Genomic DNA, 18,874 nt, shown 5'->3' with positions numbered 1-18,874 from the left:
ATGAATTAAAGAAACGGGCGGCACAGGGGGCACAAAAACAGAATACAGGTGATATGTCATTTTGGCTGCATAGTTAACGCTGTAAAAATGAAGCCCATGAGAAAGTCGCTCAAATGTACTTTTGCTCCAATTCCACCACACTCTGAATATTTTATCAGTTTCACAGTACATTGTACAGAATAATAAATGGTACCCTTATGAAACCATATTTGTCCTGCAAACATTAAGCCCTCATATGGCTCTGTGAGAGTCAAAAATTTATATTAAAAATGCCTCTGGCGGGATGGGGTTAGCCACTTTCTACAGCATTTTTAGCTGCTGCAGAAACGCAGGAGGAAAAAAAAACACTGTTTTTTACTGTACCCACAAGATGAATGAGATTTAATCTCATCCACACATTGCAGAAAAAAGCAGCTGCATTTTGATTTTAGTGAACAGAAAAAAACAGATTTTTGCTACTTTTTATCTGCTGCATTTTATAGCTGTGTTTCACTTAATGGGACCTTATCACTATATGGGGCTTTATCAGCTGGTAATTTAGGTCAGATTCCTAAGATCAGCTTATGTGGTGATACGGTGGCTTTGACATTGCAACGTACTTCACAGGTAAAGTCTTCATGTAGCTTTACCTTAAAACCCAATTGTAATCAATTATACTATGTAAGAGGACTTATGTCATCACAATATACGTGCATTACCCATTCAAATAACATATTTAACAGAAAATATTTGTTTGCAGCTGTTGCAGAAATGGATGAACTTTTACACTGGATTGAAGACAGGGTCATGTCATCCTTGAGACCACGAGCTGATGACATGAAAGCTCTGTTTTTAGATCATACATACAGGTATTAACTTCATTAATCTATGTTTATGTTATGGTCTTTTACACACAATCAGCAAAACAAAAAGTCTTATATATTGGAGGGGGCTTCAAAAAGTGTCTGCACATTTATATTTCTGTTGGAAACCATGAGGATGGGAGGAGATGAGATTGATTGTGTCTGGGAGTGTCATGCAAAAGATCTGGCAAACCATCTGACCTTGCAAGAAAAGTAATGTGATTTTTTTTTTTAGAACTTCTTAATGAATAGAGTGAAGACCCCCAACTATAAAAATACATATCCTCATACTAGGCCTGCGTAATTTTGCTTAAAAATAAATTTTTATTTATTTTAAATGAGACATTAGCGGAATATTGTTGCGCACATTTGGTGCAAGGACCTTTCTTTTGCCAAATGTGGGCCACATCCACTGTTCTGCTTGTTGCTCACCACATTCCGGGAATGTTGGTGGTATGGGACGGCGAGCAGGCTGGGAAATGGACCCCTCTGCCTAACATATTTATTATAACTCATGCCAGTTTTTTTTTTCTTTTTAAATGTAGATTGTGAGCCCCATATAGAGCTCACAATGTACATTTTCCCCTATCAGTATGTCTTTTTTGAAATATGCGATGCAAATCCATGCAAACACGGGGAGAACATACAAACTCCTTACAGATGTTTTTTTTTTTGCCCTTGGCGGGATTTGAGCACCAGGACTCCAGCGCTGCAAGGCTGCAGTGCTAACCACTGAGCCACCGTGTGGCCCCACTCATGCCAGTTTTTAGGAGTGAGTTATACAGAAAATCTGTGCCTGTTTTCTAACTGTCGTAGATTTATATTCTGATGCACAGACGTGCATCTGATTTATTAAGAGACTGGAGCCTCCTTATAAATTCAGTGTGCTTTGGGGTTGTAGGGCCATTTGGTAGAGGGGTTGTGGAATTAAGCACAGGTATCCCCTATCCACAGATCTCTAGGGGTTTGACTGCTGATTTTCCCAGGTATCAGGAGAACAGGGGTTTGAAAGTTCTCGTAAGGCTAAGGCCCCACGTGCCCTAATCGCAGCACTAAAGAGCTGCGGAAAGAACTGTGAACACACTGCGGTTCTTTCCTCAGCGCTTTCAACAGAAAGTTCACAGAGTTTTCCTCCACGGACTTTCTGTAACAATTATATCTATGGGAAAGCCGCAACGGCTTTGCAAATCGCAGCGTGTCCGCACTGCGTTTTTTTCCGCAAAGTGGGCATGGGATTCACATGAATCCCTTCCCCTTTGCTTACACTGTAAAATGCCGCAATTTTTCCTGCAGAGTCTTCGCTGCGGGCAAATCGCAGCATTTATGTCCCGTGGGGACCGGGCCTAAATGTTCCATGTGAACGCAGCACTTGAATATGATTGTATGTTCCATTCACTGCTATGGGTCTGTTAGAATTATAATGTCCTGCAGCACCCACACTGGCCTCCATTCACAAGAAGGCTTTAGGAGGGCTTTTGGTCACCCATTCTCCTGATTCCTGGGAGACCTGTGAGTAGGGCATAAGTGTTCTCAATGGCACAACCCCTTTAAGACTGGTGTACAAATCACCAGTCTTAATAAATCTACTCCACTGTCTTTATTGAGAATTGTGTAGTATGCAAAATTAGGTTATCAATCTAGTGCTAGTTTCTCAGTGAGAGTGCAATCAACAAAAGTAATCAGATACCATAATGCTTCGCTAACCAACATCTAACTGAGAGTTTGAAACAATTCTACAACACAGGCTTGGTCATAATTGGTGTGGATACTTGATCCTAGACTTATATAGAAACTTGATAAAAGCAATGGGATTTTAGAATTGTCTGGCTATGTGGGATAAGGAAAAACTTTTCAATGTGGTTCTGGATAGTATGTTACAACTTTTGCAGTGTCATTGTTTGGCAGATGAAGGTAATGAATCTCCTTAACTTCTTGCGCCTTTTGGTTTCCAGTTTATCTACAAACATATATTGTTTCATTTTTGTAACTAACTCTATATGATCACTGGTGCTTCCTTATAGTGGTGAATATGCTGCTTAGCAGAAGAAAGGAAGGAAGCACCAGTGATAGGGGGGTAAATGACATGTGTCTACTTTCAGAAATGTTGTACATTAGGACAAAGCCATATGCAGTGCTATATATCTGCTGCGTTGAGCTGGCATATTGGCGCGCAAGTGAGTTTAGCTATCGAGCTTGAAATAATGAAAGTATATATGGTGACATGTAGCAATTTACAACGTGATTCTTTGCAGCCTGCTGCATTTCTCCCAATAAGAAAATGTCTCTTTTGACAATGTCTCAATACATCTCTAGTATGGATCCAATATGTTTAAGACTAAGACCCCACCGAGCGGAAACGCAGCAGAAAAAAACGCTGCGTTTTACAGTACCAGCATAGTGAGTGCAATTTTGTCTAATCCTAGCCACACTGTGGGGAAAAAAAAAAAAAAACACTGCAGAAAAGCTGTGTTTTTCAAAAACCTTTGTGTTTTTGAAAAACGCAGCATGTCAATTATAGTTGCGGAAACGCTGAGTTTTTCCCTCCATAGATTTCTATGGAGAATGTGAAAACCACAGCAAAAACGCAGCTTGATAAATGTGTTGCAGAAACTCCTCAGAAACGCATCAAATTCCGCAGAAAAAAACTCACTGTTATGGTTGATTAAGGCTAAGGCCCCACGGGCCGGAACCATTGTACTAAAGCGCTGCGGAAACAACCGTAGTGTGAGCGCATTGCGGTTCTTCCCGGAGCGCTTTGAACAGAAAGTTCACAGAGTTTTCCTCCGCGGACTTTCTGTTACAATTATATCTATGCGAAAGCCGCTGGTGTTTCCGTAGATATAATTGACATGCTGCGATTTTCAAAACCGCAGTGGTTTTGGAAATCGCAGCGTATCCGCGCTGTAATTTTTCCCACAAAGCGAGCATGGGAGTCGCATGAATCCCATCCACTTTGCAAGTACTGTAAAATGCCACAATTTTTCCCGCAGTGTTTTCCGCCTTGGCCAAATTGTGGCGTTTCCAGCCTGTGGAGCCCCAGCCTAAATAGCACCATAATTCCTTAGGATTTTCAACATAGTCTTCAATTACTTTCATTGCAACTCAACAGAAAACTCATATGAATTCCCGCAGCACAAAACTGAAAAACGCAATGAAAAACGCATGTATATTTGCGTTTTTTTTTTCCGCGACAGAAAACGCAGTGTTTTCTCTGCGTTTTTTTACATTGCGTGTTTTTTTTTGCTGCGTTTCTGCCCAGTGGAGCCTTAGCCTTGAAGACATCTGACCTAGGAGTTTGATCTGAATTTTTTGATTTTGTTAAAACAAACTAAAAAAAATCAGTGAGCAGGCACCAAAAGAATTCCAAAGGCATCAGAAAATTCCCTGAAATGTCTTGGGCAGGATTGTTAAATAGCTTGTTAACTGCCTTCGTAATTTTCCCATGAATACGTGATGGCTATGGTTTGGGTCACATGTGACCATGGCAGTCTGAGAATGTAACATTTGCTTTTAGCCAAGGAATATCTGAACAGTTAAATCTTCAGCTGGGCTCTAGGAAGCTGCCCATACATTACAATAACACAGAGCAGTGAAATATTTTTTACTGCATCTATAACAAGTATTCATAACAATTTCTAATACATTTTGTTACTTTATCTAATTTTTTTATTCAATCACTACACTTATGATAGCAAATTGGTTATATTATGCCTTTGCAAATTTTCTTCCATAGAAGCAGCCTTTGCGAATTTCTAAAGAACGAAGATGTCCACACGTTATATGTTTATTTCAAGCTGGCAAAGTCCTCACTTGCAGCCTCCCTACAACCTCCTTCTACATTGCAGAGTAAATGCATATGCTTTGTGAAACTGACAACTGCAATTAATCTGACACCTGAAAATATAGGTAAGTGACCTAGAGGTAATTGCATAGCAGTGGTCAAATTCTATACGCAGAGGAAATTGGAAGCTTATACAGTGTACTAAGTTGAAAAAGCCATACTGTATATCCTATTAATATTATAAATGTGAAAGTTTGTGAGTTTGGATGTTTGTGGGTTTGGATGTTCGGATGTTTGCTAGTCAATCACGCAAAACCCGCTCGACCGATTTGGCTGAAATTTTCCACAAACATAGTCACTACACTGGATTGCGCAATAGGCTACTTTTCGTCACAATAGCGCACATACGTTTGTGCCAGGACCCCCACAAAACCCAAACTCACACCACCATCTCTGCAATCTCACACACTTTGGACCATAGCAAGCCACAAAATTCATATTGCCCTCTGCAGCCTCGCCCCTAACCCCACACAATCTCATATACATATACTTTGCCACTTTGCCCCTCACCTTACCGATACTCCAGGAGGCTCTCTTTAACGCTCCAGAGCAGCCATGTTTGATGACCCCCACCGCTCTGACAATCCGCGACACCGCCTACCCATGTCAATACCCCTAGGAGGTCTAATAAATGCAAAAAAAAAGTTTAAAAAAAAAAGTAAAAAAAAATATAAAAACAAATAAAAAGGATTAAAAATTCAAATCACCCCCCTTTCCCTAGAACACATATAAAAGTAGTTAAAAACTGTGAAACACATACATGTTAGGTATCCCCACTTCCGAAATCGCCCGCTCTACAAAGCTATACAAATATTTTTCCTGTTCGGTAAACGCCGTAGCGGGAAAAATGCTCAAAAGTGCCAAACCGCCGTTTTTTCACTGTTTTGATTCTGATACAAATTTGAATAAAAAGTGATCAAAGCAATAACATTTCCCGAAAATGGTAGAACTAAAAAGTACACCCGGCCCCGCAAAAAAAGACGTCCTATACATCCCCGTACATGCAAGTATAAAAAAGTTACGGCTGTCGGAATATGGCGACTTTTCAAAAAAAAAAATTTTTAACACAGTTTTGGATTTTTTTAAGGGGTCAAAATGTAAATAAAACCATATAAATTTAGTATCCCCAGCATCATAACGAAACACAGAATACAGGGGACATGTCATTTTGGTTGCACAGTGAACACCGTAAAACCAAAGCCCGTAAGAAAGTCGCAGAAATGCATTTTTTCTTCAAATCCACCCCATTCAGATTTTTTTCCCTGCTTCCCAGTACATTATATAGAATAAATAATTGTGGCATCATGAAGAAAAATTTGTCCCAGGAAAAATTAAGACCTCATATGACTCTGGGAGTGGAGAAGTAAAAAAGTTATGGGGTTTAGAAGGAGTGGAGTCAAAAACGAAAATAAAAAAATGCCATCGGCGGGAAAGGGTTAACTTCAAATACTTCTGTCCCAAAGTCACTGTGTACAGTTTATACCAACACCGTATGGCAGCTCAAATACAAATTACCTTCAACACAAAAGTCTCACGTATTCTATGAATTACAGCAAAAACAAGATACAAACTTACATTTCATATCCCATACCTTATACACACTATGAAAACCTTACCCCCGCCTGTATATACCCACTGCTACAATCACCGCAGACGAAGTCGCGGGTACCAGCTAGTTCATATATATTTGGTATTTCTTCTTTTATACTACTGTTTCTTAAGTGTTCTGTATTGACTTTAGGTAATCAAGTGATATCAGTGGACTGTGCCAAATTTCCATTGAAGTACTTTGACATGGTTCTCCATCAAGTCTTCCTTCCACTTCTCAGCAATGACAATATTACAGTTGGATCATATAGCACTGATAAGATTATTGAAATTTTATATAGGTTCATTGGAAACCTGGAGATTATGACTGGTCATGTAGAGGTAGGTTACATACTGTATTCACTGATATAATGGGAGATTTGTAGGTCAAGTGGATGTACTATATCAGTTCTACTAAAAATATCCAGGTTGACATTAATCCAGTAAAAAATATTTTTCCCCCCATTTGAAAATAATCCTCTGTGTAGTGTAATATGTTATAACTTACAGACAGTTTTATTGTGGTTATGTGCTTCCTTTTGATGCACTGATTTGGTCTCTAGAAATCCAATGCACAAAGTTTTTTCTGTATGAACAGAAGGTAAAAGTAATAATGCAAGTCTTATAGAGTTGTGATTTGACTCCAGTAGCCCTGCATTGAGATTTTGAACTTCTTTTCATATGTTCATAAAGTGTGCATCAGAGGAGACAAGAGCTGACCACCAACGTTGAGCACATAACTTCACAATAAAACTGTTAGTAGGTTATTGTATAACATTAAACTATAAATTATTCAATACACTACACACAGGCTCATTTTTGAAGGAGGAAAAATATATATATTTTTTTTACCTGAGTGATTCTTTAATGGTGGTATAATACTAGGGAAATAGAAAACACAAAAGTTGCTGATCCTAATATAATATTTTTTCTAGATAGCTATGTTTAATGCAGTGTTAATATGTGTCTTCTTTTTATATATGCTTCGACAGGGCTCCATTGTGCTTCCGATTCCTTCCATTGAATTTCTAAAAAACACAGCTTTATTCAACAAGCAGGGTGCTGAGATACATATAATGGAAACAACAGTGATTGGTTGGATAAGGCAAGTCAAGGTAAGGAATACAATTCCTAAAATCTGTGTAGATTAAGTAAAATATATAGATTTGGTGTAGGCTGCAAAGTAGTTATATAATCTTGTGGTATTTGAATGCAACATAGCACCATACTCCTCCAACTGTGTGTGAGAATGACCCTTTTTACATATGGGAAATTATTTTTCACTTAGCAGCATTACTACTAATAAATTGTCACATAGTGGGGCAAATGTATTAAGTCTGTCATATTATATGCCAGTCTTAATAAATGGCCCAGCTGGCATAGTTGGCCTTTTCATAAATCTGTTTGATGTCCCAGCCCCAGACTGAGAATCTATGCAAAGTAGAAACTGGCGTATCAGCCTCTTGGCACAATGTGGTGACTGAGATGTGGATCAAGGCTTGTGGAGCACATCTGGTGCAAGAAAGGGCCTTGTGCCAAATGTGCACCTCAATATTATCTCTTTACACCAAAAAACTGGAGTAGAGGTAATGATGAATTCCCCCCAAATGTATCAACTTTAAAGTAAGTTTGTCAGGAGCTTCTAGACAGAGAAGGCGACGTTCACATCTGCCCTGTTGTCCATCCGGTGACTTTGTTTGCTCAGCGATGTTAGAGAGAAATCAACTGATACCCATTGGACCACATTATAGTCAATGGGTCCATTAGGATTTATTGTTGTCCACCATTATATTATATGAACCGGCTTTACTGTTTCATCCATTTTCTGGTCCTACGGTGAAGTAGAAGGACAAATCAAACGGCAGATCAGATGTGAACATAACCTTAGTAAGTTTGGGCTTTTCAATTACAATTCTGCAATCGTTTTTTGAACATAATAATAATAAATAAATTTTATTTATATAGCGCCAGCATGTTCTGCAGCACTGTACAATTTGTAGGGTTCAAATACAGACAGAAAGATAAATTACAAAGAAAGTCAATTCACACAATGGGACTGAGGGCCCTGCTCGCAAGAGCTTACAATCTGTGAGGTAGAGGGGGTGACACAAGAGGTAGCAGGGGTAGCATTGCATATGCAGAGGTTAAACAATTTTGTAATAGAGGTGACTGTCATTACACAAACATAAAACTTTATGAGCCTTTCACCAGTCATGTCCTTTAACATGTGGATGGTGCTTGGACATATAAAGTTAGCCTGAAATGGCATCATATCATGTGGGGTAATGTGGGAGCGGGGACAGAAGAGGGTTAAATTTTGGGGATTCTAATGACGGTACAGAAGGGTTTACATTAGGAATTGTGATAGGCCTGTCTGAAAAGATGTGTCTTTAGTTTGTGCTTGAAGTTGTAGAAACTGGGAGTTAATCTGATTGTCCGGGATAGAGCATTCCAGAGAAGTGGTGCAGCTCGGGAGAAGTCTTGTATACGAGCGTGGGATATTCTGATACGGAGAACACGGGTTGGGCGGTAGACAGAGATGAGGGAGGAAATGTAGGGAGGTGCAGCATTGTGGAGAGCCTTGTGGATGAGAGTGATAACTTTATATTTTATTCTATAATGAATAGGCAGCCAAAGTAATGACTGGCACAGACCGGAGGCATTGCTGTATATTGGAACATTGGAAATGATACATTTTTAATTAGGGTATATGAATCCTCTTATTTTATTATAAGCTAAAAACATTGTTTAGACAATTTTGTAGGCATTTTCATAAAATGTTAGCTTTCATCATGCTGCATGCTCCCTTATAGTAGTTTCTTTTACAGCTTTGAGATGAGATTTAACCAGTATGCCTGCTTGGGACACAGATCAGCAGCTACTGCCATCAATTGATATGTCTTATATTTGAAATTGAATTTTAGGAATATCTGACAAAAAGCATTTATAAATTTATATATTTTAAACAGGTGGTGCTTAAACATGACCCACTTACAGAAATAAAGTCTAAGGGAGTATTTGCAGGGATTTACCATGAAAGAGAGATGTGGGAAGTTCATATTTGCAACCTGGAATCTATTAAAATGCAGTTAAATTCTGCTGAATCCAGAGAAATTGTTTACCATCTGGAACAGGCAAAGAGTATGTATGGAAAATCCATTGTATCAGTGACTCGGGATGTGAAAAAAGTAAGTCCAAGCATTGTGGGGCATCTTCTCAAGAAAAGAAATATTAATGCATTTTCATATTTTTGTATTTAAATTGAAAAAAAACCTCCCTAGAGATAGGCTCAACATTACGTTTAACACATTGCAGCTCTGCTCCGTATTATTACATTGTGCTAAGTCTATAGTTAATGCTCAGCTCTGTAACAATGCTGTCATGCCACGGGCGCAATAGTTGTTCCTGTGGCTTTACCTCTGGCACTTGGATGTAGTCGAGGCCCGAGACTAACCGAAGGAGTCGCAAAATACTTGGTATTAACCCCTCGAATGGCGTGATCAATAGTAATCTTGACATCTAGGAGGTACTGGGGGCAAGATTGATGTGCTGCTATACAATGTATTGCAGTACAGCATACAGAGACAGTGTTTCCTATTTACATCCTGGGAAACATATTTGCATATTCTTCCCACAATTGCCCTAGTGATCAGAGATCTCAGGTTCAAGTCCTCTTGTGCAACAAGTAGAAAGTAAATAAATAAATAAGTAATAAAAAGTTTAAAAAACCCAACTTTATATTTGTGAACTATTATGTGAACTCTGCTCAGTGCTTTAGGACCACACTTCTCAACTTGCAAGGCAGGCCTCATTGATGATGCACAATCCACCAACTGCTGAGATGCAAGTTCCTACCAGTGTCAGCTTTAGCACAAAGCTGGGACTGTTAAGTGAAAACTGCTCTATTAGCGGTCCATTGTGCACCTAGCGTCAGACTACCACCCCATCTTGCTCCTTAATTTAGATTTAAAAATCTTCACCTCTATTTTGGCCCGGAGACTTAACCAGTGCTTGCCTGGCTTGGTCCATCGGGAGCAGGTTGGATTCATCACCAAGCCCCTGACAGATCTGCAGAACTTTAAACATTATACATTCCTCCCACACCCAACGCTCTCCACTATTAACCTCTTTAAGGCACAGCCTAAAATTACCTTACATTATACAGTCATAAATGCACAAAACAAGAAAGAGGGCCTTGCTTGTGAGAGCTTAAAACCTATGAGGTGGAAGGGGTGACACAAGAGGTGAAAGAGCTTATACAGTGGTCCATCCATTTTTATGAGATGTATATAGGTAACTTTCATTGGATTGGACTTACTGTACAATGGATACATGAGGGTTTTTGTAACTATAAAATATCTTTTCTTATTAGGCGCATTTCGAGGCAACAGAAAACTTGACATTCTTGAAAACACTGACTCAGTGTTACGATCAGCTGAAGTCTGCCAAGACTTCCACAGAGAAAAAGCGATATTTCTTCTTAATGTTACATAATTTATACTTGGTTTGGATACATTCAAGGTAAAACTAATTTTATAGAAGCTATCAATAGGTCTTTTTTTAGATCATTTTGTTGCTTTTGTGTTAAATATCATTTATATAGTATTTGTGTCAAATTTAATTCACCTTTCTTGCTCACTGGTGTAACTGTGTAACTGTAGCATGTCTTTGCATGGCAATGATCATATTTCTGGGATAAGTCATATTTTTTTTTATATCATATATTCTTAGACAGAAACTTTGAGAACATACAAATCAAAATCATTGTTAAAGGGTAGTTATAGATTTTAAGAAAATAACCTCAGAGCAGCATTTATAAAATAAGTAAGAATCATTATTTGCCTGTAAATCCCTGCTGCTCCAGTGCTGCCACCCCAGTGGTCCCTCGCAGTTTACCTGCAGTTTTCCTGCAGCAGTGATGATGTACCACTCATGATATTACTGTAGCAAATCATTACATCAATACACCACACTCATAATCTCACTTTATTACTATGGGCCCTCACTTTTCTTGGTCCTGATTGTGATTGCTACTTCTTACTTATGTATTTACATCATTGGGCAGAAATAAAGCTGGCAATTCACCTTCCATAGCTGTTGGCCTATTGCTTGTTCAAACAGTAATTATTCCTCATGACCGTCCTATAGACATGCAGTTTGGCTGGGCCAAGTACTGTACTCTTAATGGGAAAAGAGGAATATCTTCTACTAGACAACTCTTGTGGTTTCTTGTGGTAGCATCAGCCATGTTGAATATGAAAAATTCCCAACCCTTTTGTCCCAATCATCATCTGTTATGAATAGTCAGGATGCCCCCATACACATAACATAGTTGTTGGTCATGTCAAAATTGGGTATAGCCTACTTTACTTTTATGTGTATGGCCACCATACGTGAGCATTGAAATTTTTCTTTTGCCAACTTAACCTTGATTTCTTTGATTATAAAAGATTCTTTTTCTTTTCTTTCTTCTATATTACAGGTATTATCATCAACCCAAAGTATTTGTAAATCTTCTTAGACTAATGGCTAATGAAGTGTGTGGAATAGCAAGGAACCTCCTGGGTACTAATATATTAGGAAGTCCACAGGTATGAATTCAAAGTACTTGTAATGGTATAAATATCCACAAGCAGTTAAAGGAAGTTTATCATTAGAAAAACACCTTTTTAATGAATAGCCTTTAAAAAGGCATACGCAGTTGCCCGGGTCGCCATTTTCCGATGGTCTGTTACAGTGCTGCGTCCGACGCCTGCAAAAGGCAGAAGATATGGAGAAGAGGAAGAGGGGAGTGAACACAATGACCTAAGTGGTGGTGAAAAGTTATGGCGTGGGGTTGCTCGGAACACAGGGGAAACGCCCCTGATGCCTCATTATCATAATTAGCATAACAGAAGAAACTGATTTTAGCAGAAATGATGGGAAGAAGAGAAGAAAAGAATGGAAGATAGGAATAGGATACACCTATGTGCCATTAATAAAAAAAAGGTGTATTTGTAATAATAGACTCCCTTTAAAGGAGTTTTTCCATCTCCCTCTTTCATTTTTTCACTTACCTATATTCTTCAACGAGCTGGTGGGCAGGCTTTGACTGTTTGATGAATAGAACACCATGAAGTACCCCACTTGATATAGATATTGCCTTTACCATGAGAGATTTTTTAATATATTTACCAGAAGTCTAATATAAATGCAGATCAAATAATGTATACTGTTAATGTATATTACATTACACAAATTTGGAGAGAAAAAAAAACTTACATGCTGTAGAGAGAATAGATTTGTAGTTTACTCAATGTTATCTTTCATGGTTTAGGCCCGGTTCACATCTGTGTTCGGGTTTCCATTCAAGGAGTCCGCTTGGGGACCCCACGGTTGGAAACCTATCTGCATAAGAAAGCGGTTACCTAAAGAAACTGGCAGACCCCATAGACTATAATGGGGTCCGTGTGGTTTCTGCTCGGTTTCTGCACGACAAATGCAGCACTTTTCTCTCCACATATTTCATGTGGATAGGGGAACGGAATGGCCTGAACGCAGATGTGAACCGGGCCTTACATAGAGAGATAACAGACAGTGTCCAAGCCTTTATCAGCAGACTGTTATTAGTTAAACTGATTGTCCAGCCTGTACAGCTATTCATAACAGAGAGAGAACTCAGCCAAACAGAGAACAGTGACTCATCCTGCAACCTGTGCTATCAGCAACAATGGGAAGGATAATTTCACATAACATGCAAGCAAAGCAGTGTTGCAAAATCAATGTATTTAGGACAAATCTTGAATTTACAAAAGCTAGCAGTATAGATAGGATTCTTGAGACAGGAATACCCCTTTAAGACTAAAGGGGTTATATTTTGAAAATGATGTAGCCCCTATCCATAGGGTATTAGGGGATAGGACATTCCCTGTACTGGAATGCACTGGTAAGTTTTATTTTTCACTGCATTATTTAAAAGTTGATTTTCTCAGCAGGAAGATTGCACTTTGACACACAAAAAAAATGTATTCAACATGACACTAATAGCCCCACAAAACTGAATAAATAGTTTAGAAGTGATTTGGATGGTGGCAGATGCCTTTAAAATGCAGTGACACATAATACCTAGAGTACTTTTTCTCCTTTATGGCCACTGCTGGGAAACACCACGATCAGTCTATCGTCCCTGTCTAGTTTCATTTACAGGCAGAGGTAGACTGAATGGTTGTGCTGCTTGGTGTGAGAAGCATAAAACACAAACATGCAAACATACTGTATGCACCGTATATATTTGTGAAGATTATATTTTACAGTCCTGTTTGCAGATCTTCTGCTCCAAGCTGAAGATACACAGACACTAGCACCAAGAGCACTAGATAAAACCTACCTGTTCTGCCCATAGACAGACTTGGAGATTCCAGAATATAGAATCTATATTTGGACTATTTATTGATAATGCCTGCCTAACATATATTTTTACATTTAATATGTTTATTTGTTTTACAGGCATACAGTCAACTTAAGGAAGCTTTAAAAATATGTTCAACCTTTCGCGGAAATTATCTTGATGTAAAAAATGAGGCCAATGAACTCAATATGAAAAAAATGGAGGAAATTCTTTCTTTAAACAAGTATAGTAATTTATTTATATATCTTCTATGCCTGTCAAAACATGTGAGCTCCTTGGTAATATTGCTTGAGATGATCTTAGACTAGATCTTAATGTTGTTTAATTTTGACTTGCAAGTACAAAAATATCAAAGTTTCTTGAAGTATATTGCTGATTTATGAGAGGTAAAGCAAAAACCTTAAGTATTTTCAATTAGACTGGTTAGTGAAACTTCCTATCATTGTTTTTGTCACAGAAACAAAAAATTAACTGAATTGTCTCAAGGTATTACAATGTATGAAGTACCAACTCCATGGGTGTTTGGAGGAGACCAATTCTCTGATGATAACAAGCTGGAAAATGAGGACTCTATGTGGATAGATTCTCCCTGGCCTCCACACAGTGCTCCCTGCTTTCAGAATATGAATATGTTTATGGAACGGTGAGATGATAATTCTGAAAAATAGTGGTAAAATATTTTATTGTAAATGTTCTGGCTGTAAATGTATTGTATATAGTGTTTCCACACTACTCCTTAAAGAATTTCTGCTCAAACAGTCAATTGTTGTGGGAATTTATCAAGACTGGTATTTCCTATATCAATCTTGACCCCCTTTGCGTCCTCCATGTGCCAGAAACTCAAATCTACACCAGCTCCTAGCTAGCTTGTGGCATTTATGATACATCTCCTGGACCATGGAAAGCTCTGCCCCCTTATTCTAAGCCCTGCTCTAATATGCCATCTTTACAGAAAACTCGCATATGGGGTTCAAAACTTTAAACATTTGCAATTTTTGGTGCCAGTTCGTTTGTATGATAAAAAGTTTGACTTTTTTTGCATCAGAAATTGGCATAGAATCAGTGATAAATTACCCCCATTGTGCTAACTTGTTTTTTCATACTGTTGTTGTTATTCTTATCCTTATTTAACCCACTGAGAATTGCATGTTGACATACAAGACTAAGATTGTATAAAGTTTTAGACTGAATATAAATAAGAAGAATCCTATTAAAGAGGACCTTTCATGGTCCGGGGCACAGACAGTTCTATATACTGCTGGAAAGCCGACAGTGCGCTTAATTCAGCGCACTGTCGGCTTTCCCGATCTGTGCCCCGGGTAAAGATTTATCGCTCCCGGTACCGTAGCTCTTTACAGTCAGAAGGGTGTTCCTGACAGTCAGTCAGGAACGTCCTTCTCCACAGCAGCGTGTATAGTGCTGTACTGTGTGAGCGGGGAGAAACACCCCCTCCCCTCCTGATAATACTCGTCTATGGACGAGCACTGGGAGCAGAGGGAGGGGGCGTTCCTCCCCACTCACACTGTACAGCGCTAGTAATCTACTTTTGACAGACAGAAAAAAACCCCAAAAAGCCACATCCTACCAAAACAGATGGACAGAATAATACAAATGGATAATCTTTGGATAACAGAAAACATTTCTATCAGGCTGTTTTGACTTATTGTAAAAAAAATAAAAAATATTTCAGTGTTTTCCATTGTGGATCCATTTTTTGAATGGAGGGAAAATTCCTGCACGCTGGCTTTTTTTCTCTGCCTAAAAATTGATGCACAACGGGAAAGATGCTAACATACAACAACAGAGCTGTTGAAATAAATGGGTGTATAAATGGATCTATTTTTAACAGGTTTTTTTTTTGTCGACATTAAGCTTCAGATATTTCAAACTGATGGATGGAAAAGTATGTATTGTTGCTTATATTTTGGTTTTGTTATTTCTGTGTATTTCTTATTAGATGTAATGATGTTCTTGATGTGGTGGAAATGATGGAGCATTTTGAAGCGTTAAAAGATGTGGCGGTGATGGGTGGTGCAGGAAGCCCAAGTTCTGATGCCATGGTGCAAGAAATCTGGAGCTCATATTGCCAAGCCAAAGAATCTTTTATGAATCAAGTCACAGATGTTTTGGCTGCTGGTAAAAACAGCACTTTCCAGAAGGCATTTTTCGACTTGAGAGTTACAATAAAGGTATGTAACATTTACTTCACTAATGTAATCTTATTCTTTTTGGATAGTGAAGCGCTCATAATTCTGTCTCTTTTATATATTACTATTAAAACATTAATAAATGTTGATAAACACACTAGTTTTTACCAGCATCAACACATACCATATCAGGACTGCTCCAAAATTGAAGGAAATATAATCCCAGCAATGGATACAACAATTTACATCTGTGTTTAGAACATCTATGTAACCTATTGGCCCGCTAACTCATTCAGAATAATTTTAATAAGTGTTTCATCTACAGAGCCTGGAACATCAACTTGGAAATATTCTTAGAAATAGTCTCAATCAATGTCCATCTATGGCTTCACAGATTAAGTTGCTGGAGGTGTTTGAAGGAGTCACCAGGAGGGATATTGTAAAGGTAATGTCTGTAGTTACAATAGGAAACCATTCACTGTGTTTCTATTCCCCTTTACCATTTGGGGTGTGATGGGTTCTTTGATATTGTTTATGCCATTATTTTGTAAGTCAGATGTTCTACTATGTACAGTATGCACACTACATGTCATAGTCTCTCACCTACACATGTCTATTCATAATATAAACTGCCATATGTAAGATTATTCATACAGTAGTAATGTCCTAAATATATACCTTATTGATTTTAGATTGTTGACTCCAATTAGGAAATTTCTGCCATTTCAACTTGCTATACTGTGTATTATATGTTATACTATAATAAACATTGCATTATCTTATTATTCCATATTAATTGCAATATACACTCATCGGCCACTTTATTAGGTACACCATGCTAGTAACGGGTTGGACCCCCTTTTGCCTTCAGAACTGCCTCAATTCTTCGTGGCATAGATTCAACAAGGTGCTGGAAGCATTCCTCAGAGATTTTGGTCCATATTGACATGATGGCATCACACAGTTGCCGCAGATTTGTCGGCTGCACAATCATGATGCGAATCTCCCGTTCCACCACATCCCAAAGATGCTCTATTGGATTGAGATCTGGTGACTGTGGAGGCCATTGGAGTACAGTGAACTCATTGTCATGTTCAAGAAAACAGTCTGAGATGATTCCAGCTTTATGACATGGCGCATTATCCTGCTGAAAGTAGCCATCAGATGTTGGGTACATTGTGGTCATAAAGGGATGGACATGGTCAGCAACACTACTCAGGTAGGCTTTGGCATTGCAACGATGCTCAATTGGTACCAAGGGGCCCAAAGAGTGCCAAGAAAATATTCCCCACACCATGACACCACCACCACCAGCCTGAACCGTTGATACAAGGCAGGATGGATCCATGCTTTCATGTTGTTGACGCCAAATTCTGACCCTACCATCCGAATGTCGCAGCAGAAATCGAGACTCATCAGACCAGGCAACGTTTTACCAATCTTCATTTGTCCAATTTCTATGAGCTTGTGCAAATTGTAGCCTCAGTTTCCTGTTCTTAGCTGAAAGGAGTGGCACCCGGTGTGGTCTTCTGCTGCTGTAGCCCATCTGCCTCAAAGTTCGATGTACTGTGCATTCAGAGATGCTCTTCTGGCTACCTTGGTTGTAACGAGTGGCTATTTGAGTCACTGTTGCCTTTCTATCAGCTCGAACCAGTCTGGCCATTCTCCTCTGACCTCTGGCATCAACAACGCATTTCCTCCCACAGAACTGCCGCTCACTGGATGTTTTTTCTTTTTCGGACCATTCTCTGTAAACCCTAGAGATGGTTGTGCGTGAAAATCCCAGTAGATCAGCAGTTTCTGAAATACTCAGACCAGCCCTTCTGGCACCAACAACCATGCCACGTTCAAAGGCACTCAAATCACCTTTCTTCCCCATACTGATGCTCGGTTTGAACTGCAGGAGATTGTCTTGACCATGTCTACATGCCTAAATGCACTGAGTTGCCGCCATGTGATTGGCTGATTAGAAATTAAGTGTTAACGAGCAGTTGGACAGGTGTACCTAATAAAGTGGCCGGTGAGTGTATACCTCAGTAATAGTAATGATATGGTATAATATAGAGACATTTTGTCATAAGTTTTATTATTATTATTATTATTATTATTATTATTATTACATTTTTTTTCATTAGATTATTTTTATTTTACTATCTTCAGGACCATTTAAAGGATAGAGACCACCACCTACTAAGTATGTTTCTAGAAGAACTCAGTCAGGTGAAGAGAATGTACCAAGAAATGGCAAGCAATCCTCCTTTGCATGTTAATATGACACCCACCATCAGTAAACTTTTATGGATAAAGGGACTTCGCGCAAGAATCTCTGTAAGTAGATACATGTATCTTTCAAAACTATTCATGCTGCGGTATACAATGTAACAGTCATGTTATGCCGCCCCTGCTACCTCTTGTGTCACCCCCTCTACCTCATAGATTGTAAGCTCTTGCGAGCAGGGCCCTCAGTCCCATTGTGTGAAATGACGTTCTTTGTTATGTATCTGTCTGTATTTGTACCCTACAAATTGTACAGCGCTGCGGAATATGTTGGCGCTATATAAATAAATTTCATTATTATTATTATAGAGATGAGCCACATTCCCAAGCCTATAACTACTACATTGTGCCCTTCTAGTCAGATCTCTTTAGGGAATATAAACATTATATGATTTTATGGCTCAGTATTGAAGTGCTCAGTATTGCATAAATACCTTTCCCTGGAAATTCACCTGGTGTTTAGTTGATCTTTCAGTTTTTTAATGAAAAGAGGAAGGGTTTGACAACTATGACAGCAGGGGCATCTTTAATACAACTGCTACTAATGTTAGTCAGGCCTTTAATAGTCATCTCTTATAAAGTAGGTTGCACGTGGCCAGTGATTTCCAACTTCTTGCCATGAACAAACCCCTGGAAACTGTTTTTCTCTGTAAGGATCCTTTTGACCTCCTATGGCCCCAGGATGAATTTAAAGTAGACTTTTCTGCCAGGGAATTTCTTGACTAGTTACCAGGGATCTCTGGTTATGATATCCTACTAAATGTATATAATAATTTCAATTGAAGTTTACTCA

The 18,874-nt window shown here is 38.7% G+C and overlaps 1 protein-coding gene across 1 annotated transcript in view; it reads left to right on the top strand.

Moving 5' to 3' along the window:
• Window positions 1-750: 750 nt before the first annotated feature.
• The window catches only part of LOC142194092 (uncharacterized), a 412,519-nt gene continuing 394,395 nt past the window's right edge, over window positions 751-18,874 (top strand). Inside the window, exons 1-12 of the mRNA XM_075263119.1 lie at window positions 751-848; window positions 4,576-4,748; window positions 6,425-6,612; window positions 7,263-7,385; window positions 9,240-9,458; window positions 10,643-10,791; window positions 11,753-11,861; window positions 13,756-13,880; window positions 14,115-14,300; window positions 15,615-15,846; window positions 16,130-16,249; window positions 17,965-18,132. Of these exons, the coding sequence (XP_075119220.1) occupies window positions 751-848; window positions 4,576-4,748; window positions 6,425-6,612; window positions 7,263-7,385; window positions 9,240-9,458; window positions 10,643-10,791; window positions 11,753-11,861; window positions 13,756-13,880; window positions 14,115-14,300; window positions 15,615-15,846; window positions 16,130-16,249; window positions 17,965-18,132 (1,890 nt within the window). The remainder of the gene's footprint in view (window positions 849-4,575; window positions 4,749-6,424; window positions 6,613-7,262; window positions 7,386-9,239; window positions 9,459-10,642; window positions 10,792-11,752; window positions 11,862-13,755; window positions 13,881-14,114; window positions 14,301-15,614; window positions 15,847-16,129; window positions 16,250-17,964; window positions 18,133-18,874) is intronic.

This window comes from Leptodactylus fuscus, chromosome 2 (assembly GCF_031893055.1).
Source record: "Leptodactylus fuscus isolate aLepFus1 chromosome 2, aLepFus1.hap2, whole genome shotgun sequence".
In the NCBI taxonomy this organism is placed as follows: Eukaryota; Metazoa; Chordata; class Amphibia; order Anura; family Leptodactylidae; genus Leptodactylus; species Leptodactylus fuscus.
Note: the sequence above shows the minus strand (reverse complement) of the source record. Positions and strands in the feature narration are given on the sequence as shown.